A 24,883-nucleotide genomic window follows, 5' to 3' on the forward strand; every position below is an offset into this window, starting at 1 on the left:
CACGAGTGAAGCACTGCAATATACAGAAGTTCGGAGTGAACACTACCTTGTTTACAAAGGTTGCAATATATAAAGTCACGGACATCCTCTGAATAACAAAAGAGAACAATATTATTTGCAGATCACCAGTATGATAGCGTCTTGACTTCGGCCATTGTCTGTCCACAACAGCTGTAATACCACACTCATGACTGTCCCCGCCGTGCCAGTATCCACGAGGTAAACATTCACCGTGAACATGGCTGACACGCAAACAGGGAACGACCATGACAAATATCGCCTACACAATGGACTACTGGGCACTTTTAGCCTTGTCTACTCTCTTCTGCCATTTGATGGCCTCTCCGGCTCGTGGTAAGTTGCCATCATCCATTATGTTCAAGTATTTAGAAGGCTCTGATAACGTGTTGATTTAGCACACGATGCTCTTCATTTGTCTTCACAATTTCATGAGTTTTTATTCTGTGCATTAATGCTTTTCACTAATGCCTGAACCGTATTTCGTCACATATTTACAGTATTTTGAGAATTTCTTTCGAGTGGATAAACCGATTAGGTTTACAACTCATGGAGCAGTGTCATTGTTTTAAGATCTGTACTTTTATCTTCAGGTTTGAGTATCTTATTATTATATGTTATACATCTGCATTTTAACATTACACAGTAGACTTGAACATAACCTAAATACCCAGACGTGCCAACTCCCTCGATTTAAGGGGGAGACTCCCTATCTTTGGTCCTTCCTCGCTTTCTCCTGATCGCGGTTTTGTGAGCAGATTTAGTATTCCTGTATTTTTTTGAAAATCGCAGGTTTTTCCTCGTTATTTAAGTAGCTGGAGAGAATTGATGTTCAGTGGACACTGGCAAGACAGATGCAATCAGCTGGTGGTGTTCTAAATATCTAACGTAATGCTTTCTATTCTATCACTTCCGCGTTGCAATGCCGACTGTGAGACTATGTTTGTAGCATATTTACAAGAACAAAAGCTAAATTCAGGTCAAAGCTTCCGAAAAAGAATTCTGGAAAAAACTTTAACCCTAAAACTTGTTCATCAAGACAAGTGCACTGAGCATAAATGTAGTTTAGAAATTTATGAAGAGGCCTAAGGCAGTTAGAATGAAGAGTGGTGTTCTAAAGCTTAGATACACGGAGTATTTCAGTACTTTAAAAATGCATGCAATATTTCAGTATTTATAAATACATAAATTCTTTCTTTCTCCCTTTCTTAATCAGTTTACCCTCCAAGGTTGGTTTTTCTCTCGGACTCAGCGAGGGATCCCACCTCTACCGCCTCAAGGGCAGTGTCCTGCTGCGTGAGACATTGGGTCGGGGGATACAACTGGGGAAAATGACCTCGCCCAGGCGGTCTCACCTGCTATGCTGAACAAGGGCCTTATCGGGGGATGGGAAGGTTGGAAGAGATAGACAAGGAAGAGGGACGGAACCGGCCGTGGCCTTAAGTTAGGTACCATCCCGGCATTTGCCTGGAAGAGAAGTGGGGAAACATCGGAAAACCACTTCAAGGATGGCTGAGGAGGGAATGGAACCCCCCTCTACACAGTTGACCACCCAAGGCTGAGTGGACCCCGTTTCAACCATCGTACCACTTTTCAAATTTCGTGGCAGAGCCGAGAATCAAACCCGGGCCCCCGGGGGTGGCAGCTAATCACACTAACCACTACACCACAGAGGCGGGCCAATAAACAAATAAATTAGTTAAGAGAAATTACATAATTGCGTAGCATAATGTGTTAAATATTCTTCGAAGTTATTCTACGTCATCAATGATGTGTCGCACCGCAAAAAATATCTCCTGGTTTGTTTTTTTTTTTTTTTACGATACCTCTTAAACGAGTACTCGGGAATCATATCATTTTCTGTTGTTGAATCAATTTAAGTATGATTTGCTTTCGTTGTTACCACTGTCTTATAGAAATTGTACCACGTGTAGTGAGTGTATGTGCTTGTGTGTGTGTATTCTAACTGATAATCTTGATACTTTGTGTTACTTAGGTGGGTGATTTAATGGTAAAATTTATATTTGGTGTTAAGGAGATCACTGAAAGAGCTACTGCTGGAAGGTAACATGCCTGAATAATGCAGTCTTAGGAACAATTGGGAGAGGAGAAGTATTGTGTTCCCATTCTAGGTAATTTCCAAAATACGAAGTAAGCTTTTGTTTTTGCAAGGTGTCGAACTATATTTTGAATAGGCTCTCTGTTACGCATTCCTGATCCTGATGACTTAGACGAATGGTGTGTCACTACAAGTCATGTCAGCCTAGACTAGTGGTTTCCAAACTTGGTGGGGAAGAAGATATCCCTCCTCCCCCTACCCCCTCACAGGAGGCAGTGAGAAATATTTACAAGGTGACCACAGACAACTTACTCAGTACCGGTACAAATGAGAGACATGTGATCTGGTAAATAGATCTGGTGAATAGAGAAATTAATAGAGACGCCACTGAAACTTCTGAGTGAGAGTTTTCCTTCGTAGAGATGGTCTGTAATGACCGCCTTGATCTCGCCTTGGAGCAGTAGCGTCATCACGTTGCTGCCGACACACTCAGGTCCAATAATTCTTGAAGGCAAATCATTTTTTAAAAAATATTTTAGGGGATATCATTAATTAATTTAGTTACATTTTGATGGAGGCCTCTATGGCTCAGGCGGCAGCGCGCCAGCTTCTCACCGCTGTGTTCCTTGGTTCAAGTCCCGGTCACTTCATGTGATATTTGTACGCAGGCGGAAGCGCGCCCACCTCTCACCGCTGGTTTCCGTGGTGCAAATCCCGGTCAATCCATGTGAGATTTGTGCTGGACAAAGCGAAGGTGCGACAGGTTTTTCTCCGGGTATTCCAGTTTTCCCTGTCACCTTTCATTCCAGCATCACTCTCCAATATCATTTCATTTCCGAGTATTGGGCGGCGGTAAATAACCTGACTCTCTAAAGGCGCCGACAAACTAAGATTTAGGGAATACCTCAGAAGCGACGTGCATCTCTTGTACCCCGAGAGAGGTGTGAGAAGTGGATGGAGGTCAATGATCCACAGCCCGACACAGGAGCTCTCTGGATAAGGGCATGGGAGAAAGAAGAAGTTACATGTTTGATTTAAATTTATCTCCAGGCCAACAGTTGAGATTTCAAGGAGCAGCTTGATATTGGCACTTCGTTGATTTGTATGTTTCAGTCACACATCCTACTTCTTACTTTATTTCTTTCTCTTTCTTTTATTCACTCATTCATTCATTCTTTCATTCTTTCTTAATCTGTTTACCGTCCAGGGTTTGCTTTTTCTCCCTCCGATTCAGCGAGGGATCACACCTCTACCGCCTCAAAGGTGTGATGGTATTGGTGGTGGTGGTGGTGATTATTGTTTTAAGAGGAAGTACAACTAGGCAACCATTCTCTATATAACACTAATCAGAAAGAAAAAAAAATGGAAGGGGTCCGACACTTCGAAAAAAGATATAGACCCAACAAAGATAAGGGTCACGAAGCGCGTGAAAGACACCCTAGGTTCGCAACCTAATACCGTCGAGGTCGAAAAGAACAAGAATTGACCAAGGAAGGTCGGATAGGATAGATGAAAATGAGGAGCCTGGTACAAGTAAGTGGAAGCAATGCCAGAACTCAGCTAAAGGCCCGTGGTAGCCAATCCACGCTCCCAAGTTCAGAGCTCCTGCGGCTCAAGTGCGTGAGACTTTGGGTCGGGGATACAACTGGGAAGGAGGATCAGTACCGCGCCCAGGTGGCCTCACCTGCTATGCTGAGGGGTGAGAAGGATCGGAAGATTGGAAGGGACAGACAAGGAAGAGGAAAGGAAGCGGCCGTGATACCATCCCAGAATTTGCCTGGAGAAGAAGTCGGAAACCACGGAAAACAACTTCGAGTACGGCTGAGGGGGGACATCCTAACTCTTTTTAAATGTTGAATTCTGAATTCCTCTCATTTATTCTGCAATGTTATAAGTGATTCAGAGAAAATATATTTGTAATGGGGGTATGCATGTAATTTGGAGAGATTGCAAAGGGTGGGGGTGGGGGTGGGGGTGGGGGTGGGGGTGGGGGTGGGGTGTGTAGGCGTTAGCTAGAAAAGTATGGGAACCACTAGCTTAAATCAATGGGATGCCCTTAGCCTCCTGGTAATGCTTCTACTTAATTGTGTCAGGCTGCTTATCTTATCTGACCTCCCTTGGTCAACTCTCGTTCTCTTCCGACGCAGACGATACTAGGTTTGCGAGGCGTAGGGAGTCTTTCATTTTCATGCCCTTAGTGTCCCTTCCCTTTCTTTTGCCGATACCTTTATTCTTCGAAATGTCGGATCCCTTCCATTTTTCAAAGATAAATCAATGGTGAGATCCAACCCGAGACCGTAGGTGCTGTACAGTAGTTAGTATTTCACCTACTGATCTACGGTTGTATCTTTTATTCACTTAGGTTTTCAATTTCAACTCTACACGAGTGCCAGGATCGTAGCCTGCCTGTTATAAAACTGGGCCCTTTCCTCCTCAATGTCATCTCAGTTAATGCATTCACTCGCACTAATACACATGCACACACTAGTGCACAGACTTTCAGACCAGTAAATAACGCAGTACGTAACTAACCTTTGAAAATATTATTCTTGGCCCTTTTCCTAATTTATTGCGGTAGACACGAGATTAGATTTAGCCCAGTTTCACGGCCGGATGCCCTTGCTGGCAACAACAATATGGAGGGATGCATTCACTGTCGCGTGTTTCTGTGAGTGATGTGCTGGGTGTGTACTGAAATGAAAACAAACACCAAGTTCCTGAGTCAGATGAATTAACCGTACGAAGTTAAAATCCTCAGCTGGCCGGGAACCGAACCAGGGGCCTTATGGACCAAAGGTCAGTACGCTGATCATTCAGTCAAGGAGCCGGACTTTGGACTTCTATGCTCCAAACCCCAAAATTGAAATAACTACCAACTGTCTGATGTACTGTAACTGATTGAAAATTTCATTTTCTTTGACAGATCTTACTCCCTTGATGCTACTGGAAGATACAGACAACATGCCAGTGGAGCGAGGAAAACGGGTAAGTAATGCACATCGGGCGATAAGATTTCTTACCTCGAATCCAATATTGTATGTGATGAGTTACTGTGTTTACATTTTTTTTTTTCTACAAAGTCAATTATTATGTCGCTGACTGATCAGCAGCAGTGCAGCATATTGGCCTAAGGATTACTTACATACCATACCGATCGAAAGGATGATAGGAAACTTTACCGTTTGTATACCGATTCACTATGAACCGCCGTTCGTAGAGATTCGCTACCCCGTATTAATTTGTTTTCAGGAAGTAAACCTGTTTCATACAGTATATGTTTCGGATTTCCTTCAGAGAATGTAAACATGAAAGGCAATAAATAAAGTGAATTTCTCACTAGTTCCTCAAGAGTTCCTTCCGTAAATTATAATTATAATTGTTATTAATTAAGTCAAGTGTCCTCAAATAGCACCTGCGAAGGTTATGCTGTAATAGGGAAACCACCACAAATCAATGACGCTCAAGGCAAATCGAAAAGTGGAGTACGTTTTCATTGATTTTGCAGATGGATGGTTTCCTAGATACGGAAGGCAGTCAACGTTTTCAGTCAATCAAGCAATTAATCATCATTGATCAGCAATTAAGGTCGTCGCCCAGGTAGCAGATTCCCTGCAATTTGTTTACCTAGGCATTTCTTAAATTGTTTCAAAATCATTTATCGAATATTTCCCTGCGATAAATGTTCCAATCCTTAATTCCTCAAATGACTATTTGCCCAATTTGTTCTCCGAATTCCAACTTTATCTTCATATTATGATCTTTCCTACCTTTAAAACCTCCACTCGAGCATATTCGTGTACTATATACCCCAATGTCAGGGGCTGCCTGGCCGAGGCGGTAAAGGCGTGCTCGGTTCGTCCGGAAGGACGTGGGTTCGAATACCCGTCAGGAAGTCGTAAAATTTAAGAAACGAGATTTCTACTTCCGGAGGTGCATATGGCCCTGAGGTTCACTCAGCCTACACCAAAAATGAGTACCAGGTTAATTCCTGGGGGCAAAGGCGGGCGGGCGGGCGTAGAGCTAACCTCTCTACCCCATTACGTGCCGAGGTTAACGATGGTGGAAGCCTTTACCTTCCACTCCTCCAAGGGCCTTCATGACCTGTACGGAGATGACTTTGCTTTTTTATATACCCTAATGTCATTCCACAGCTTGGAACATACCACTTACTGTACTCGAACAGCTCGTCTCGTTACTCCCTAATCTTCTCAGCCCATATTCTCTTAACACTAAATCTTTTGTCGGAAATTATCCAGAACAATTCGTGCTTGCTGCTTTCTTTGGGATCTTGTTTCAGTTCTCGTATCAAGTACTGTAATCCTGGTGTGGGTACCAAGCACTGGAACCATACTTTAATTGAGGCTTTTCCAGAGACCTGGACACCCTTTCTTTTACATCCTTATTGCAACCCCTAACTACCACATTCAGAGATCTTTAACCTTTATTTTACAACCTCATTTATGTGATTACCGCAACGAAGATCTTCCCTTAGGCCTACATTAACACCTAGGTACTTACATTGTTCCCCATGAGGTACTCTCACCCGATCAACGCGATAATTAAAAGATGATTTTTTCTCTTGATGAAACGTACAACCTGACTTTTCATCCCATTGTTTGCTGTCCATCTCACAATACTGCCGAAATCATTATTTTTTTCAGTCGCTCACAATCATGTAACTTACCGAACTTACTACTCTATACAGCACAATATCATCGGGGGACCACTGTTACTCATGTCCCGTAGGTTTAACCTTAAATTACCCTACGCATGTTCCCCGGGTGGTGCTAAGTGAGCAGCATCAGAATAAGATGAGACCGCACTGTCGTATACGACCTCTCGGTGAAGGCAAGGAAAACGAAGAAGAAACACACCTAGAGGCCCTTCTCAGGGCCCTCAAGTTCGTAACATTGGCCCTTCAATGAAAATATGCCAGCTTAGCATCGAGGGCATAAGCACAACAAAGTGTGAACACCTAGCGAAGATTCGCAAAGAACACCAAACTCATATCATCCTGCTTCAATAAACCCATATGGAAAATGATCTCCAACTGCAATCCAGAAGGAGAATTCCAGGATTAAAATTAGTATCCGCAGCTGACCATGCAAAGTACGGGATTGCCACCTATATGAGGAGCGATATCACCCACTATCAAGTCTTGCCATCCTCCTCAGATAATGAAACATTTACTGCCTAAATCAAAGTCTGTGATTTGACAGTAGTTAACCTATATAAACCTCCTGGAACTCCCTGGCCATCTCCGCCCATTCTAACTCTGCAAAATCCAAGTATAATTGCAGAAGACTTCAACAGCCATCACACACTATAGGGATACAAAGAGAACGGCAGTAATGGGGTAAAGCTCACTGACTGGATGGAAACTGAAAAACCTTAAATTTATCTATGATGCCAAGGATAAGGCTTCCTTCTCTTCTGCACGATGGGACAAAGAATACATCCCGGATCTCTGTTTTGTAACGCAGTCATAACACCCACTCAGCAACATACGACGCACAGTGCTCAACAAATATCCTCACAGTCAGCACAGACCAATAATTTTCCAGTCTGGATTGTTTGTGCCTATCGTTCACTCCTGCCCGAAACAGAGATGGAATTTTAAAAAGGCCAATTGAGATTAATTTTCTAAATAGATTGACTCCAACCTGCGGTGGATAAGACCTATCCATACTAAATACAGCAGATTCATCGGTGTAGTTAAAAGTGCAGCAAAACGGTGTATTCCAAGAAGATATCGTAAACAATACATCCCCGGCTGAAACGAGGAGAGTGAAAGGCTCTTTAAAGAATCTGAGGCCAATGCTGATCCAGATACAGCTTCTGAATTGTTACAATCCCTAGATGAAAACAGGAAGAGAATCACCAAGAAACTGTAGAGTCCCTAGACTTCACTCACTCTAGCAGGGAAGCTGGAAGCCTGATCAGGAAATTGGACACACCAAATAGCAAAATTAGATCGAAAACAAGCATCAGTCTAGACGACATGGCCAAGCTCATGGTCTCTACCTCAAAGGTTTCAGTTGAAAAGCATCATAAAAGGCACGTAAAGCACCTCTTGAAGGAAAGAAAACGTTCGTCTCAACGATTTTCTGAATTCTCTGCCCCATTTCAACTACAAGAAACTAACCAGGCCATAGAAACTCTAAAACCTGGGAAAACTGCAGGTGCTGATGGTATATATCCATAGTTCCTTCTTCATCTTGGACAAGCTGCTGCTAAGTGGCTTACTAACTTCTTCACAAACATACTAGAGACAAGTAACCTACCTTCACTCTTCAAGAAAACAAAAATAATAGCTCTATTGAAAACATCTAAGGACCCAACAAAAGTTGAGAGTTACCGGCCAATAGCTCTCCTCAGTATTACAATGAAGCTTCTGGAAAGGTTGATACATCACAGGATCTCCGCGACAATAAATCAGCATATTCCAGTCGAGCAAGCTGGATTTAGACCTGGACGAGGATGTGAAGAACAGGTTTTAGCACTAGCTACCCATATTGAAAATGGATTTGAGAACAATATGGTAAGCACGGGTGTCTTCTTAGATCTTACAGCTGCATTTGACACCGTGTGGCAAAATAAGCTCCTTCTCAAATTTATCAGCATCTTCCCTTGCCTCAAACTCTCAACATTACTCAGTGATTCCAGTTCTTTACTCATATACAGTGACTCGCATAATTATTCGGACAGACATGATCTATTTCATTTTCCTTTATAATAGTGATTTCAGTAATAATAAATCACTGATATAAATTAAATACAAGTTTCTGTAAGGAATATAAAAACTAAACGTCCATCATTCTTCTAATGAACACTGTCAATGAAAATAAAATAATTAAAAAACAAAATAAAAACAAAACCAACATTGCACAAAATTATTCGGACACTTTCTTTTTTTACTTACGAACCTAAAGGTTCAGCGTCTGGTTGTCTTTCCTTTCATTTTAATTACTTCCCTGAGTCGACTTGGCATGCTCTCCACTAATTTCCTGATGTAATCGGGAGATATCTTCTGCCACTCTTCTTGAAGTGGGTTTTTCAGCTGCTCTCTAGATGTGATTGTTGTTTTTTTATTATTTCTTTATCAAGTTTGTCCCAAAGGTTCGCAGTCACATTCAAGTCTGGTGATTAAGGGGGAGGATGAAGCACCATTGGGCAATTAAACAATAACCACATCCTTAAATTCCAGGCCATATGCTTTGAGTCGTTATCTTGATAAAACTTAAAAATGTTCACCAATCCACATATTTTCAGCACTCTTTTTCATATTGTACCTCAGTATTCTAAGGTATTGAAAGTGGTCAATTTTACCCTCAATAAAAACCAATTCACCAACTCCGTTCGTCGATATGCACCCCCACACTATTACATGTCCACCGCCATCCTTCACAGTTGCTTTCAGATTTTTCTCTTGAAGCTCAGTATTAGGACGCCGCCAAACTGTTATCCTCTCAACAGACTGAAATATGTTAAATTTACTCTCGTCAGCAAATATAACGTCATTCCACCACTCATTGTCCTCTCTAACATGCTCTTTGGCAAACAGCATTTTCTTTCTTCGATTTATTTGATTTATGAAGGGCTTCCTTCTTGCAATACGGCCATGCAAGTTACCTCTTCTGAGCACTCTCCGTATCGTTTTGGAATGCACTTTCTTTCCGGTGTCTGAGGCAGTCGCCATAATGAGTTTTGGAGCACTTAAGTTGGTTTCATTTTTTGTCTTTCTTGGCATATAACTCTCTTCTCTCACAGAATTTCTTGGGCGTCTCGTATTGCCGTAGATGTTCAATCCTATCTTCCTCCCGGAATCTTGTGATAACATCAGAGACTGTATTTTATTCATTTGTAACATTTCAGCAATTTAACGACAATTTTTACCTTTGGCATGGTGGAAAAATTACTAGCTGCCGCTGTTCGATTGTACTCTCTCTTCCTCTGCGGGCGATTTTCTCTTAAGTTGTACACAGTACTCTAACTCACTGAATGTTTTCGTTCATACTGTTCGTGGCTCTGCACGATAACTGACTTGTGTCCGAATAATTTTGCTGAAGCACGTTAACTGAGTTCTGAGGTTCGAGGGTCACTGGTTCTCTCCTGTTAACTAAAAGTACACATTTCAATGCCGTGTTGAAAGTGTCAAATTGGGTTCTGTCAGAAACTAGTTTGCGTGTGTGATATTTTCTCTGAACCATAGGGACATAGTGTGTAGCAAAGGCTACAATTAAGGTGTCCGAATAATTATGTGAGTCACTGTACATAAGAAAACAGTTGTCTAATAATACTGTCTTCTGAGTCTCCCCTCTTCATCATTACATGATCAGATAATGCTACACCTACTCTAATTCTCTTCCTTCTTTCTAGAAATTTAGCCACCAATTCTACCACTCCTATCTAGTCTTAACCACTCTTTTGTTTAGTCACGAAGGATTTGCCTGTTGATTGTCTTGTCAGATTCCTCGGCGTAGGTTCCAGAATGGTGGTGGTGGTGATTATTTTAAGAGGAAGTACAACTGAGCAACCATCCTCTAGATCCCAGGAGCTGGCTGGTGTAAAATTGTCGTATTCTTAATGTGATGAATCCATTTATATAGGCCTATTGAACGGTCAGTCGAATGTTTCATATCATCCTTTTGTAAGTAAGCGCGTCATTGGTAGTACACTATGCATTGTCTCATGGCTTGTGTGTGTAAGATGTAAGATGCAATCTGTATGGCTGTGATTTTTGTGTGGTTCTTGTGAACACATTAATGTTTTGTGTGCAATGTACCGCGTGTATACTTCGTGAGTACCTCAAGTATTTCCCCTCTGCTGTATAGTATTTCAAAGACGTAACAGATTTATTTACGACGTGTGTCGGCCATGCCTATGCAACAGGAAGGTACAGTAGTAATGAAATGACTTAGCATGGTTCCTTCGCGTGGCCAACTCGCCAAGATGGCCATATCCAGCGGTCTCGATCCGATTGCGGTCCGGACAGAACCGCTGCAATGCGCTCATGATCCGGTCCGTAGAGGAGAAAGACCTCTTGATTGGAACGGTTCAAATGCAGGAATACATGGGCCTACACGACAGACTGCAGCACTTTACCGATGATCCTCCAGATCAGAACATACTACAGTTATGGAAAAGAGAGGAACCTGCAATTCCAAAACTCGTTCAGTTAGCATCCGGCAACACAAGTGAACGATGAATGTCTTTCTTTAGGGCTGCAATTTATTTTTCTAGTTGAATCCTTCGCTTGTCGATGGCATCATGGTCATTCTTTCGAACCCTAGCCTCCTGTAAATGCTTGTATTCCTATGTCGATTAAAAGTACGACTTACATTCAAATGCCACCAACAGTTCATTTTCCTTTAAGATATTGACTGCGACCGTCAACAAACGTTACCGGTAATTTCCTTGGAGCCGCAGTGTGTTATTGCGAAAGTAAAATAGAAATTTAAAGAAAACCGATCCTTCCAAATTCAATGAAAGTAAATTATTATGGTCCTCATACGTCCCTCTCCCTCTATTGGGCTACTACTACTTTTCACCTCCATTTACCTTTCAGTTTCCACGGAGTGGAAACATGCTGAAATGTCCTGAGTTGAGTTAAATGGCGGATCGGACGGACCGTGTGACCAGTGTTCTCGGCGTCCTGTCTGCGATCCTTTTGGACGGTCTTAACGGCCTGAATATTCTATCTGGCCACGGTACGGTCTGAGAACGACTGGTCCGGACCGATATTTTCCACACAGTCATGGTCCGGTCCGGAACACTGATAAAATATTAGTACCATCCTTTGAACTGAGTGGCTCCGCTGTAAGTGGGGTCGATAGAATAACACCCACGGTAACCCCTGCCTGCCTTAAGAAGGGACTAAAAGAGGTCCCAGGGGTTCTTAACTTGGGAGCGTGTATGTGGGCGACCACGGGGCTCTTAGCTGAGTCCTGGTATTGTTTCCACTTACTTTTGCCAGGCTCCTCAATTTCATCTATCCTATCCCACCTTCCTTGGTCAACTCTTGTTCTTTTCCGATCCCGAAGGTATTATAGCATTCGAGGCCTAGGGAGTCTCACTTTCACGCCCTTTGTGGCCCTTGTCTTTCTTTGGCCGATACCTTCAATTTTCAAGGTGTCGGATCCCTTCCATTTTCTCTCTCTGTCTCTGATTAGTGTTATATAGAGAATGTTGCCATCCCCCGGTCGAAGTGGAGTAATTTCATGAGTAGTCGATCCTTATTAGCGGCCTAGCAGAAGGCGTGAGTGTTGTTCATGTCCGCATAAAGCTACTGCACATTTCCCTTGCACTAGACTTCCACTTAGCAATAATTTTGAAATTTCCAAACATTTTGTCTTGCATGCTTACTCAAATAACTCCGGTATAGGGAATAGACATTCTTAAATGTTATTTTATTGATTCCTTCAAAATATTCAACATGAAACCTATTTGAATTCTATTTCATTGACGTCACATTTATTAACATCTAATTTAGAAAGGAAAATTCCTGCATGTACATATTAGAAAATTAACTCATCACATTCAATACAGTCACGTTAGTTGTTAAGTTCATTAGGACATAATTAAACTGTTGTTCAAACTACATTGATATAATACTTCTTTGTGTGTTTGGGAAAATTTTTTGTCTTTTGGAGCTATTCGACACAATGCATGTAATTTACAGAATGTCTATTGAGTATATTTTCATGAATAAGGTCAAGTTAACTGATTCTTGCTTCTTTGCAAGTGAGTCAATTCCTTTGCTTTAGAATAAGAACTTGAATACCTCATGAAATGTGCATGTCGTCTGAAGTGCTCTGGAGACACGTGGAACAGTGAAACCACTTACGAAAAGTATTCTTACCGAGCGAGTTGGCCGTGCGGTTAGGGGCCCGCAGCTGTGTGCTTGAATTGGGGAGAGAATGGGTTCGAACTCCACTGTCGGCAGTTTTATACGGTTTCCCATTTTCGCACCAGGCAAATGCTTGGACTGTACCTTAATTAAGGCCACGAACGCTTCCTTCCCACTCCTAGCCTTTTCCTATCACATCGTCGCCATAATACCTATCTGTGTCATATTTCTGACCTTTCCCCAGTCTGTTGGGATTGGCACTAGGTGTTCGGATTAGGCCCAGTTTTATATTAAGATGTCGTTATTGAAGCCATCCATATGCAGAGGGATGTATTCACTATATACTGTTTCTGTGGTGGTTGGCAGTGTGAGGTGTTGTATGTAGATGTGTATTAAGCCAAATTGAATCACCAAGTCCCCGAACCAGAGGAATAAACCACATGTGTTTACAATCCACGACCCGGCCTGGAATCGAATCCTGGGCCCTCTGAACCGTAGGCCACAACGCTGACCATTCAGCCAAGGAGCCAGAAAACTTGAGGAAAAGTGCTATAGGGGAAATCCAAATGATTAGTTTTGAAGTTGTCTGGAATCTATTGACCGTAATTGCTTTGCTTGTTAGCGCTGTAGTCTTAGTGAGTACCGATAATGAAAACCTTGCTTGTCAGAGGGGTGACACTTAAAACAATCTATTCCTTTAGCCCTCTGGTGAACTGTCGTACTTCAACATGTGACTTCTATTCTGCTTGGAATTGTAGCAGAAGATAATAATAATAATAGACCCTAATAATGTCCGGCTCGTTGGCTGAATGGTCAGCGTACTGGCCTTCGGTTCAGAGGGTCCCGGGTTCGATTCTCGGCCGGGTCGGGGATTTTAACCTTCATTGGTTAATTCCAGTGGCCCGGGGACTGGGTGTTTGTGCTGTCCCCGACATCCCTGCAACTCACACACCACACATAACACTATCCTCCACCACAATAACACGCAGTTACCTATACATGGCAGATGCCGCCCACCCTCATCGGAGGGTCTGTCTTATAAGGGCTGCCCTCGGCTAGAAATAGCCATACGAAATTATTATTATTACCCTAATAATAATAATAATAATAATAATAATAATAATAATAATAATAATAATAATAACGCGGGGATGAGTGACTCAGACGGTTGAGGCGCTGGCCTTCGACCCCAACTTGGCAGGTTCCTCAGTCCGGCGGTATTTGAAGGTGCTTAAATACGTCAGCTTCGTATCGGTAGATTTACTGACACGTAAAAGGACTCTTGCGGGAATAAGTACCAGCGCCTCGACGTCTTCGAAAACCATAAAAAGTAGTTAGTGGGACACCTTGTTAGTCTCGCCCTACTCCGAAGCCAATCCAACATGAGTAACCCTGATCTGTTACAGCCCTCGGGATCAACGAGCACACAAGCCTCCATACCAACGTCAAGGTCATGGAGTTTTGTTTTATTTTAAATTTATTTTTCATTTATTTTGTTCGGAAAGGAAAGTTGCCTAGTCGTACTTCCTCTTAAAACAAAAATCACCACCACCACTTACAGCCTTTCCAAAATCAGATTAACTGTAACGAGTTTGAAATCGCTGTCTTGGTATTTGGAGGCTGACACTTCACCATTAATCCTTAAAGAGAATAGCAGAAGAAAACGGCGTGATAAATTGAGCAAAATGGACTCGATGTCTACAACAGTAAGGATGAGGCATTTTTTGCCCTTGAGTTATTAAAATAATTACTTATCATTCTCTATTTCATAAATACATTCACGGGGAGGAAGCACAACAGCGGTAATAGCCATCACTTTGTTGCCTTCCTTCATTTTCTTTCGGAGTCCTGGTACACGTAACGCAGCTTATCACTGTTGATGAGACGTCATCTATTTATTCGTGTGTATGAGTTCTACTATTCTTGTACTGTACAGTAGTTGTTACTGAAGATTTTGATGTTGTGGTGTGCAGCGATACATCATGACATGACTTGCACTGATACAGAAATTCGCTATGATATCTATCTGTGCTTGTTTTTATTATATAGCTCTTGTTTCTTAAGCGCATTTTATTTTTTGCCACTTTTACCACTTTTTATAAGCGCACTTAATTTTTATCGTTCTTTTCGCGGGGTGATACGTCGCCACAGTAGTGCCTGGCGTTGCCTGAACCAATTTATTAAATGTGATTAACTAAATCCCCCACCCCTGAGGCTATAAATATTATGGTGCTCTCTGTTCCCCATCCCACCCCCACCCCCCACCCCACCCCCAATCCCCCTTGAATTTAAATACTGAGTTTTGCATGTGCAGAAGTTTACCGCCATTGCTAAATAAGCCCCGTCTAAAACCCCTATACCCTAGATTTCATAAAAATCTTATTCTTCCTCCTTTTATCTTGAAATCAAATAGTGAGTTTCACAAATTTTTGTGCCACTGTTTTTCCATGATGCTGTTGATTAGAGCCGTTCGATATGTCAACCTTGCTGTGATAAGAGCAATACTGTTTTCTGACCATGGAATGACCTATATAATAAATGCATTGTTATACAAAGTAGTTCTGTTATAACTTTTGTAGTTTAAGAAATATTCAAGAAAAATGGGTTTGGTATTTTTGGCACTTGAACTCTGAACACTTCCTTGCATAAATTTCATTTTTGTTATGTTTAGATAGAATAAATACATTTTTACACAAAGTATTTTCTGTTAAAACTTGTGTATTTGAATCAATATTCAAGAAAAAAAGAATGGATTTGATACTACTAGAGTCCCGTTAATCCGAATGTCCGGTTAATCCGAACTGAAATATTCAATTTAAAAAATTCTCCTTATTGAAATGAAAGGACATATTATGGAATGAACATTTACTTGCATTTTATTAGTCATATTTTACTAGAATAACTTAATGTAAACATAATTATACATCATAAACCATCAATTACTGGTCGTTTATCTTTACACGGTCTGTTAGTTTCTTTTGCCGTAGTGATTGGAACGTACTCGAAGATGCAGTGTTAAATCAGCGTTTCATAAACATAACATCAGTGGGCGTAGCAGCGGAGTGTTGCTCGACGTAGCGTACGGCAAATTTTAAGCCGCGTATACACTTGGGCATTCGCCCCGAATGAACATGCGTTTGCCCAGTTTTGCTCAGATGAGTACAGGACGAACCGAATGGATCCGCATGCCTCAGCCCGATCCGAATGTTGTCGGCACCTCAAAGTGAGCACGTGCTCTGTTCGTGCTCAGTGTGGACGGTTGATGACGAGTGGGGTAGCCCGAATAGTATGAGCCGACTGCTTCCGCCTATGCATTTGCGATCTCGCTCGTGCAAGTGAAGTGAAGGAAGAGTGCGAAAGTAATTTCAAGTTGAAATGGAATTGTCCCAGGATAATTCTCGTATCCTGCTGGGGTACTATCACAAGTATCCCGTTCTATGGAACCCCAAGGACGAGTTCTATTACAATACCTTAAAATCATCTCTCTTCATACAGTTCTCTTTGCCACCACCGCTTTCTCGTTTTTGTTTTCAAGGAATGCAATAAATACATATAACAATAACTGGTGACGATCAATTTTCGGTTCACCATTGTAGCCTCAGGTCAGGCAAAACGCTATACTACATCTACACAGACGGTGTTCTCGGTCCGAACACAGTGGTAACTTGCTCAACAGATTGCAATGCTAGTCGTGCTTGTGCGCTCCCGCATGGGCAACGCGTGCTCATTCGGGGCGAACGCTCAAGTGTATACGCGGCTTAAGACGGCCGCGGCATCTGAATGTGACACTAGTTGTTCATTGTGGTCTTCGTCGTCACTCTGTTCCTCATCAACTCCAGATTCTTTTTCCACCATAGCTACAATTTCTTGGTCTGTTTGTAATTGATGACAGTCAGCTTCCATCCACTCGCTAATGTCATTTTCATTGGCTTCCTCATACCCAGGAAGTTGTTCAACGATTTCAAGGAGATTGACATTTGCAGACGCTTCCGCTGGACTCTCGATGAATGCGGGATTCGGCCACATTTTCTTCCAGGTTTTCGTCATGAACTGTTTACCGACACCCTCCCATACCTCTGCTGCCCAGTAAACCACGTCCTTTACATTCACGTTCTTCAGTTTTTGAATAATAGTAAGTGAACTATCATTCTCAATCATGTACCTGAGAAGATTCCGTTTATACACAAGTTTTACATTTAGCAGAACGCCCTAGTCCATTGGCTGCAATATCGACGTAACAATAGGAGGCAAGGAAATTGCTCTTATTTCACCGCAAGTTAATTCACTCAGTCTGGTGGTATTTGAAAGTGCTCAAATACGTCAGCCTCGTGTGAGTAGATTTACTGGCACGTAAAAGAACTCCTGCTGGAGAAAATCCCGGCACCTAGGCGTCTCCGGAAACCGTAAAAGTAGTTATCGGGACATAAAAACAATAACATTATTATTAGAAAATATTTTCCAGTTAATCCGAAAATTTCGTAATCCGAACAGACTCCGGTCCCAATTAGTTCGGATTAACGACACTATACTGTATTTGGCACTTAAACTCTAAACACGTCTGAGAGGCATAAATTTCACTGTAGTCATCACAAAGCTGACTGTATTTGAATATACTCTGATCAAAATTATTCATTTACAGTGAAGGCACAGATATATTAAATGAAATCATCGAACACAACAATGGAAGTTAATCGAAGTGTTCTGTTGCTGCTGGTCACGTGCCCAGGAAATGGCTCCTCATTGACTGCATGGTGACGTTATGTTTTGGTCAACTCACCCCATGGGATTTCGTACTTATTGGCATCAAACGTGATTTTTAACGCCTTGTTTGACATGGATTTGGGCCATTTTGACTGTTTCTTTTTCTTTCACATTATGGATTTTTCTACCAACTTATATTTTCCATCTCAATTTTGAATTCTTTGGATTTGGCATCTTTTGGAAATAAACTTCTCAGATACGGAGTAATATACAAGAGTACATTTCATTTAATAGTAGGTCATACATTCCTTCGCTCTTTTTGTCTAATGGACGACTTAGTAGGAATGACGCAAGAGCTCGCTATAAACAAAAAGAAACACATGCACGTTTCAGAAATTCAAGTTCTTTGCTCCAGAGAAATAAGTTATGTAACTTCTAAAGTAGCTGACTAGAGCGGCAGATACCTAATGAGAAACATCCATAAAGTCTTCCTAAATTGAGTTCTCTTTATCTTGGTTAAAGAGAAAATTATATCGATTATATTGCATCTACTTGCTCTGCTTTGTAGCATTCTCTATTCAGGTACTTACATATTTTATGTGCATTATATTTACTGTAGATGTAATGTCAAGCTTGATAAGATGTCCCGTATGTTTTGTGTAACTGTACTGTGAATTGCTGTCTTTGCACATTTTTTCAAATCTCATTCTTTGTGATTAACGATGTATTTTAAATGTTTTTCATTTGCTCTGTTTTGGTATTACAGAAACAATATTTTACTTCAGGAAATAATTATTTTACCTCCTTTGCTGATTGACTGAGAATTTAAAACGTTATTAAACTGAATGTGAAAAAGATGTTTGAGCTATACTTTCTCTCAGCATGATGCTTGTATAAGACATGATGAGGAAGGTAGGCCTACAGTTTCTATGACGACACGTTTTCAACAGTTTTGAAATACTGTGCTAAATAAAAATGATCGCAATCATCTACGCAGATAAATATTAACGTAAAATGATGTTTTGTCCTATACAAATACTTATCATTCAAGCTCAGCACTATTTACCAAACTGGCACTTCATTGATAACAAAAATCTCTTGCCCGTTAATCTATATTGTTTCAGGGAATATATAAATTATACGTGGTAGTATAAGTGGTACAAGTGAAGTATATAACACATCGTATATAGCGTACAGTGTGTTAAATACAATCTAAATTTTTCGGATAACATCAAGAAAATATTCACGGTACTTCAGAAGGATGGTGGAAAGCTATCAGTGTTTTATTGTGGAGACATACCCCGGAAGACAGAAAAGCCCTTTACCAGAGGTTCGGAAGAAAGCGCTGATCGAAGGGCTCAAGAGATACTGGCAGGATGTCAAAGCCGGCAGACGAACAAGACATAGACACTGAAAATGAGAGTGGTTGTTAACACGCAATTCATAGAGACTCAATTCGAAAAGAAAAAAGACTTGTGAAATACTGTATTGGGACTATCCATAATGTTATTTTTAAATGAGTGTGTTCATTTCGGCAAATGATAACTGTAAAATAAAGTCAAGTGGCCCATTTCAACTGCAAATGTGTATATTTTCATGCTTCAGACATTCGACTTAAGTATTAATAATTTTTTGCATCGATCTCTTGGCATAAGGCAGAGCTTCCATTGTAGTTCCAGTCTCAGTGTCATATTTATGGTTGCGACAGTATGGAAGCCACTGAGGTGTGTGTGACGCTGAAGAGCGGATCTCAGGGCACGTCCAGAGTGTCTGCATGCTGTAAAAGGCGTTACTTAAGCAGTGATGGGAAGAGTACAAGTACAAAAAGAAATTGGACTCGATTACATGTAGGTCGGGCTGAGCAGCTGAGATTGTTGAGGCGCTAGTCTTCTGGCCCCAACTTGGCAGGTTCGATCCTGACTCAGTCCGGTGGTATTTGTTGGTGCCCAGATACGTCAGCCTTGCGTCGGTAGATTTACTGGCACGGAAAAGAAATCCTGTGGGGGCAAAATTCCGGCAATTCTGCGTCTCCGAACACCCTCAAAAATAGTTAGTGGGATGTAAACAATTAATTAGTTAATTAATTGATTACAGGTAATTGAGAAATATCTTACTCAGTTACGACTAAAAATTAATTTTTCACAAGTAATCAGTAAAACTACAATTACTTTACAGAATTTTCTTAAGGAAATCATTGCTTTTCTTCAGCATGGAGCTGGAATAACACAAAATTTTGCAAGGAAAAATACTTATCATCACTAGGTGAGACTAAATATCATACCTTGGAACTTTCGAAAGGATCTTTTCCCATCATTTTTATTCCAGTTAATGACTTTTAGCGTTTGAAATTATTTTCCATTTACTTTGCAAATAAATTAAATGGTTCTTCAAATTCTCATTGCTTAACCTCACCGTCTAAAGGAGGAACGTATACCTTTGTGTGTTCACTGAAAAGACGCCCTAGAGGGGCACTTTTAGGAATACCTGTGTTTAATTTTAAGAACATCGTTGGAATGTCTTTGAAAGTACTGAAGAGGTAAGAAAGTGACTTGTCCAGAATTGGTGAAGCTACTGGTTCTGCTGCACATACAACTGAAAATGTTATATTTATCATTATTTTCTCCCGTTTCTGCCACCGTGCGATGCACATCAATGACCATAAATGTAACGACTACAACTTTAATAATAATAATAATAATAATAATAATAATAATAATAATAATAATAATAATAATAATAATAAATCAAATCAAAATCTCTTCATTTGCAAATGAGGTGTCTACCTCGGTGGCAAATGGTACAGTAAAATACATTATTGTCAAGCACTAAATATTAAATTAACAAGAGGAGAACATTTTCCTATAATACAATATTATACAATTTACGCTAACAATTTTTTCTATTAAACACACAGCTCATCCTTAATAATTTTATATTGTTTACAAAATTCTACTTACAATATCTCCTGTACTACTTACAAATATAATCAACTGCTATACAGTATGTGGAATTACTTCAAATGATACTGTACAACTGGTATAAGATTAAAATTTACATTGCATTCATTTACTTTTTTTTTTTCTTTACCCATTCGGAACCTAAGTAGCATAACGACCTGCTGCGTCTTAACCAGAGCCCCTTTTGCCACCACTTTTCAGAGTTCCTGAAGGGCCTTCACAGCTACCGTAGCGGTCCCAGGGCCCTCGAAGTCCCCACTGTACTTCACCCCTACAGGCAGTCCCCTACTTTGGCTGTCCAACTCCTTAGACCAGGGGATGGAATTAATTTATTCACACACATTTTTGAATTCACAATAACCTGCACTGGTCGAATGCCCTCTAACATTTCATTTATTTTCTCTGTTGCTGTTTATTCTCTTCTTGAATATCTGTACAGATTTTGGAAAAGGATCAAACACTACCCCTGGTAAACTGTTCCACTCCTTCACACCCTTCCCAATGAATGAAAATTTACCCCAATCGCTTCTGCTAAAATTCCTTCTAATTTTATATTTGTGGTCAGTCCTGCTGATATAATTATTTGCCAACTGAAGCCTTTCACGGATATCTCCCCATGCTTCTTCTCCTGTATAGGCTCTATATAATTCTATAAGTCTAGTTTTCTCCCTTCTCTTACTTAAAGTTTCCCACCCTAGTTCCTTTAACATTTCTGATATACTACTCTTTCTCCTGAAATCCCCTGTTACAAATCTTGCTGCTTTCCTCTGCACACTATCTATTTTATTAGGTATTCTTGGTGAGGATCCCAAACACTGTTTGCATATTCCAATAATGGACGAACTATACTTAGGTAACTTTTCTCTTTTAATTCTTTGTTGCATCCTTTAAGTAGCCTCATTATGACATGTAATGATCTGTATGCTTTCCCAACAATGTCATCCACATGACCCTTCCAGTCCAAATTACTTTCAAATCTCACACCTAAGTATTTGCACTTGCCATCTTTTGGGATAACTACCCCATCCAAAGTATATTCAAATTCAGTTTTAAAACTCCTGTTTGTAAATGTTGTAACAGTTGATTTGCCTCCATTAACCTTCATATTATTCTCTTCAACCCATTGTTGGATACTCTCAAGGTCCCTTTGTAATTCTGAACAATCCTCAATGGTATTTATTTCCCTATAAACAATTATGTCATCTGCATACAATCTTATTTTTGATGTTATATTATTCCCTAAATCATTTACGTATATTAAGAAAAGTAACGGACCGATTATACTACCCTGTGCAATTCCCTTCCAAACTTTCTCTTCCTGCGATACGTTATTTCCTACTTTGACTTTCTGAACCCTTGAATTTAAAAATGTTTTTATCCAAAGTGTAACCCTTATGTCCAATTTCTTTAATAATATTCCATGTTCCACTCTATGAAAGGCTTTGGAAAGATCTATGGCTATGCAATCTAACTGGCCTTCTGAATCCAATTGATCTGATATGTCCTGCTGAAATCCCACCAGTTGTGCCTCACAAGAAAATTTCTTTCTAAATCCATACTGGCTCCTCATGAACCAATTTTTATCATCACATATCCCTCTGATGTACTTTGATATTAAATTCTCCAGTATTTTACAAACTATACTGGTCAGGTTGATTGGTCTGTAGTTCTGTGGTTTCCTTTTATCACCCTTTCCTTTATAAATTGGTATTATTATAGATTCCTTCCATTCCTTTGGTATTACACTATTATTTATGACATAGTCAAAGATAAATTTTAAATAAGGCACTATGTACCACCCCATTACCTTTAACATCTCCCCAGTAATTTGATCACTTCCTGCTGCTTTTCCTTGCTGGAGCAGTTGGATTTCTCTGACAATATCTTCGTTTGTGAATGAGAAGCTTCTTGTTTCCCTCTGTGTCTCTCCCTCTCTATCTTCTGTTTCGGTTTCCAACTCCTGACAATCATCTACTGAATCTCTGAATTCCCTACTGAAGAGGTTTGCTTTCTCAGTATCTGTTAAATAGTGTTCACTCCCTTCTCTCACCATTGTAGGAATTTGGATTCCTTTTCCTTTTTGATTCCTGATATATGAATACAGCTTTTTCCATCTGCCTTTGTGGTCATTATGCTCTTGAAGAATGCCATTCATATAATTCTCTTTTGCTTCCTTTTTCACTCTATTCAGTTCCCTCATTAGCTGTTTTCTACTTTCTCTACTCTCCCTACCTTCTTTGATTTTCTTGTTTACTATTCTACATTTTCTTTTTAACTTTCTTATTTCCCATGTATAAGAAACAGGGTCTTAGGTCATTTTACCCTTCTTAACAGGTACAAATCTCTTCTCTCCTTCCCAAATGATTCCTTTGAATTTAGCCCAAAGTGTATCTGCATTACTCCATTCACTTATCCAGCAACTGAATTGTGATTTAAGGTAAGTCCCAAATTCATCAACTTTAGTTTTTCTGTACAATTTCTTGTCTTGTGTGACCCTCTTATTAAGCCTTTTTGGTACCAATCCCACATCCATTATTACAGCCTTATGGTCACCTATTGCTTCAATTACCTCAGTTTTATCAACAATTTCCCATGGTTTAACCAAGAATACATCTAGTAAGTTATTGAGACGAGTCGGTTCTTGTACTACTTGTGTAAATCCTCCCTCCCAAATTAACTTATTTGCCAGTTTCTGTTCATGGGCTTCACTTGCAGCTCCATTTCATTCAACTTCCGGCAAGTTTAGATCTCCCACAATTATTACCACATCATTATTATTGTTTTTATGAGTATAATCTATTATTTTCTCAAATATTTCCATGTCTCTTTCCTCTCTTCCAGGCCTGTATGTTCCTATAATTCCCACCTCCTTCATATTATCACAAATTAATTTTATCCCTAATATTTCATCCCTTTCATCGGTAAACCATTCATGTGAACAATAAGTTTCCTTCACCAGAATAAACAGCCCCCCTCCTTTTTTATCTTCTCGGTCTCTACGATAGACTGTATACCCTTCTGGAAATACTTCTCTATTACCCACCCCTTCTCTCAACCACGATTCCACTCCTATCACCACATCAGTCTCATAAGATTCCATCAATGTACCGAATTTTAATTGTTTATTTACTACACTCTGACAGTTTACCAAGAGCAATCTCAGACCCGCTTCCTCCCTAAAACTTGACTGTTGCAATTGGGTAACTTGAAATTCCTTACTTTCCTGAGTTTCATTTTCTAGTTGGCTGAGCCAGCTTGAAGTACAGCTGGCTCTTTCTACTAGTTTTCCTGGTCAGTATTATAACTCAAGGGAGTTGCCTTTTTTATAGTAGGCCCTACATATCTTAAGATTAATAAAATCTAGAACAATATTTGCTATCTTTCGTTTACCTGAATTGTTTAGATGAAGGCCATGCTTTGTGTAACAGTGTCTCTTGAAACTGCTGCTATCAATTACCTGTGTATTACGAAAATGTTTACAAATTTTAACCATATGTGTATTAACTTTGTCCACTTCACTGTTCACACACGAGTCTCTAATCAAACCATGCCTGTGGGGCACGTTCACTACAAAGATGTTAATGTGAGTCAGCTTACCTAGTGTACATTTAAGTTCAGAAATGACATTCTTAGCGTCGTTGTGAGCTACGTCGTTCGTCCCGCCGATGATCACTACTGCATCACGACTTCCGAGATTTCTTGCCGCCTGCTCCGTGTTTTCCAATACCTTCTTCATTGGGGCCCCAGGATAGACGATAGCCGATGCTGCAATATCTTTATTGTTCATTTTCTCCGCAATTCGCCTGGCTATCACCAAATATAATAATGTTCGACACTTTCGCCGGTGCACTGTGTGGGATTTTAGGCCTAACTTTGCCGCTTCTCGTAACGAATTTTGCGCTATACGTTTGACTGCTTCCCGTACGGATACCTTGCGTATCACTTTCTTCCCTCAGGGATGGGATCGGAGAGACTCGCCAACAGCATCCTTACCTTCCAGGAGAACAGGAAGACACAAGTTCTATGCGTAAAAGAAGTCCACCGAGATTTAGAAAATGTGGGATCACGGCAGAAGATATAACAAACAGAAAAATCTTCAGGCAGAGATTTGCGGAGGTGAAGGACCTAGCTGATGAGAAAACGAGGAAGAATAGAGTATTCTCGGCAGAAGAACGAGCACGAGCAAGTCAACGGATGAAGGAATACTGGCGAAAGAGGAAGGAGAAAGAACTTGAGAAAGCAATAGAAGTTGCGTAATAGCAGCCCATAGATGGCTGAAACGAAAATAATAATAATAAT

General features: G+C 40.5%; 1 protein-coding gene across 7 annotated transcripts in view; it reads left to right on the plus strand.

Annotated features, from left to right (window-relative positions):
* Positions 1-24,883, plus strand: part of LOC136858588 (uncharacterized) — a 187,184-nt gene that overhangs the window by 107,650 nt on the left and 54,651 nt on the right. For 4 of the 7 annotated variants that reach the window (XR_010858651.2, XM_067138261.2, XM_068225627.1 and 1 more), the window contains exons 2-3: positions 122-354; positions 5,001-5,062. Coding sequence is in view for 5 of the 7 variants with exons in the window: in XM_067138261.2 (XP_066994362.2) it covers positions 267-354; positions 5,001-5,062 (150 nt within the window). In the remaining 2 variants the exon portion in view is untranslated. The remainder of the gene's footprint in view (positions 1-121; positions 355-5,000; positions 5,063-24,883) is intronic. The other 3 variants (XR_010858650.2, XM_067138259.2, XM_068225626.1) reach the window with 2 other exon arrangements.

This window comes from Anabrus simplex, chromosome 1 (genome assembly GCF_040414725.1).
Source record: "Anabrus simplex isolate iqAnaSimp1 chromosome 1, ASM4041472v1, whole genome shotgun sequence".
NCBI lineage: Eukaryota > Metazoa > Arthropoda > Insecta > Orthoptera > Tettigoniidae > Anabrus > Anabrus simplex.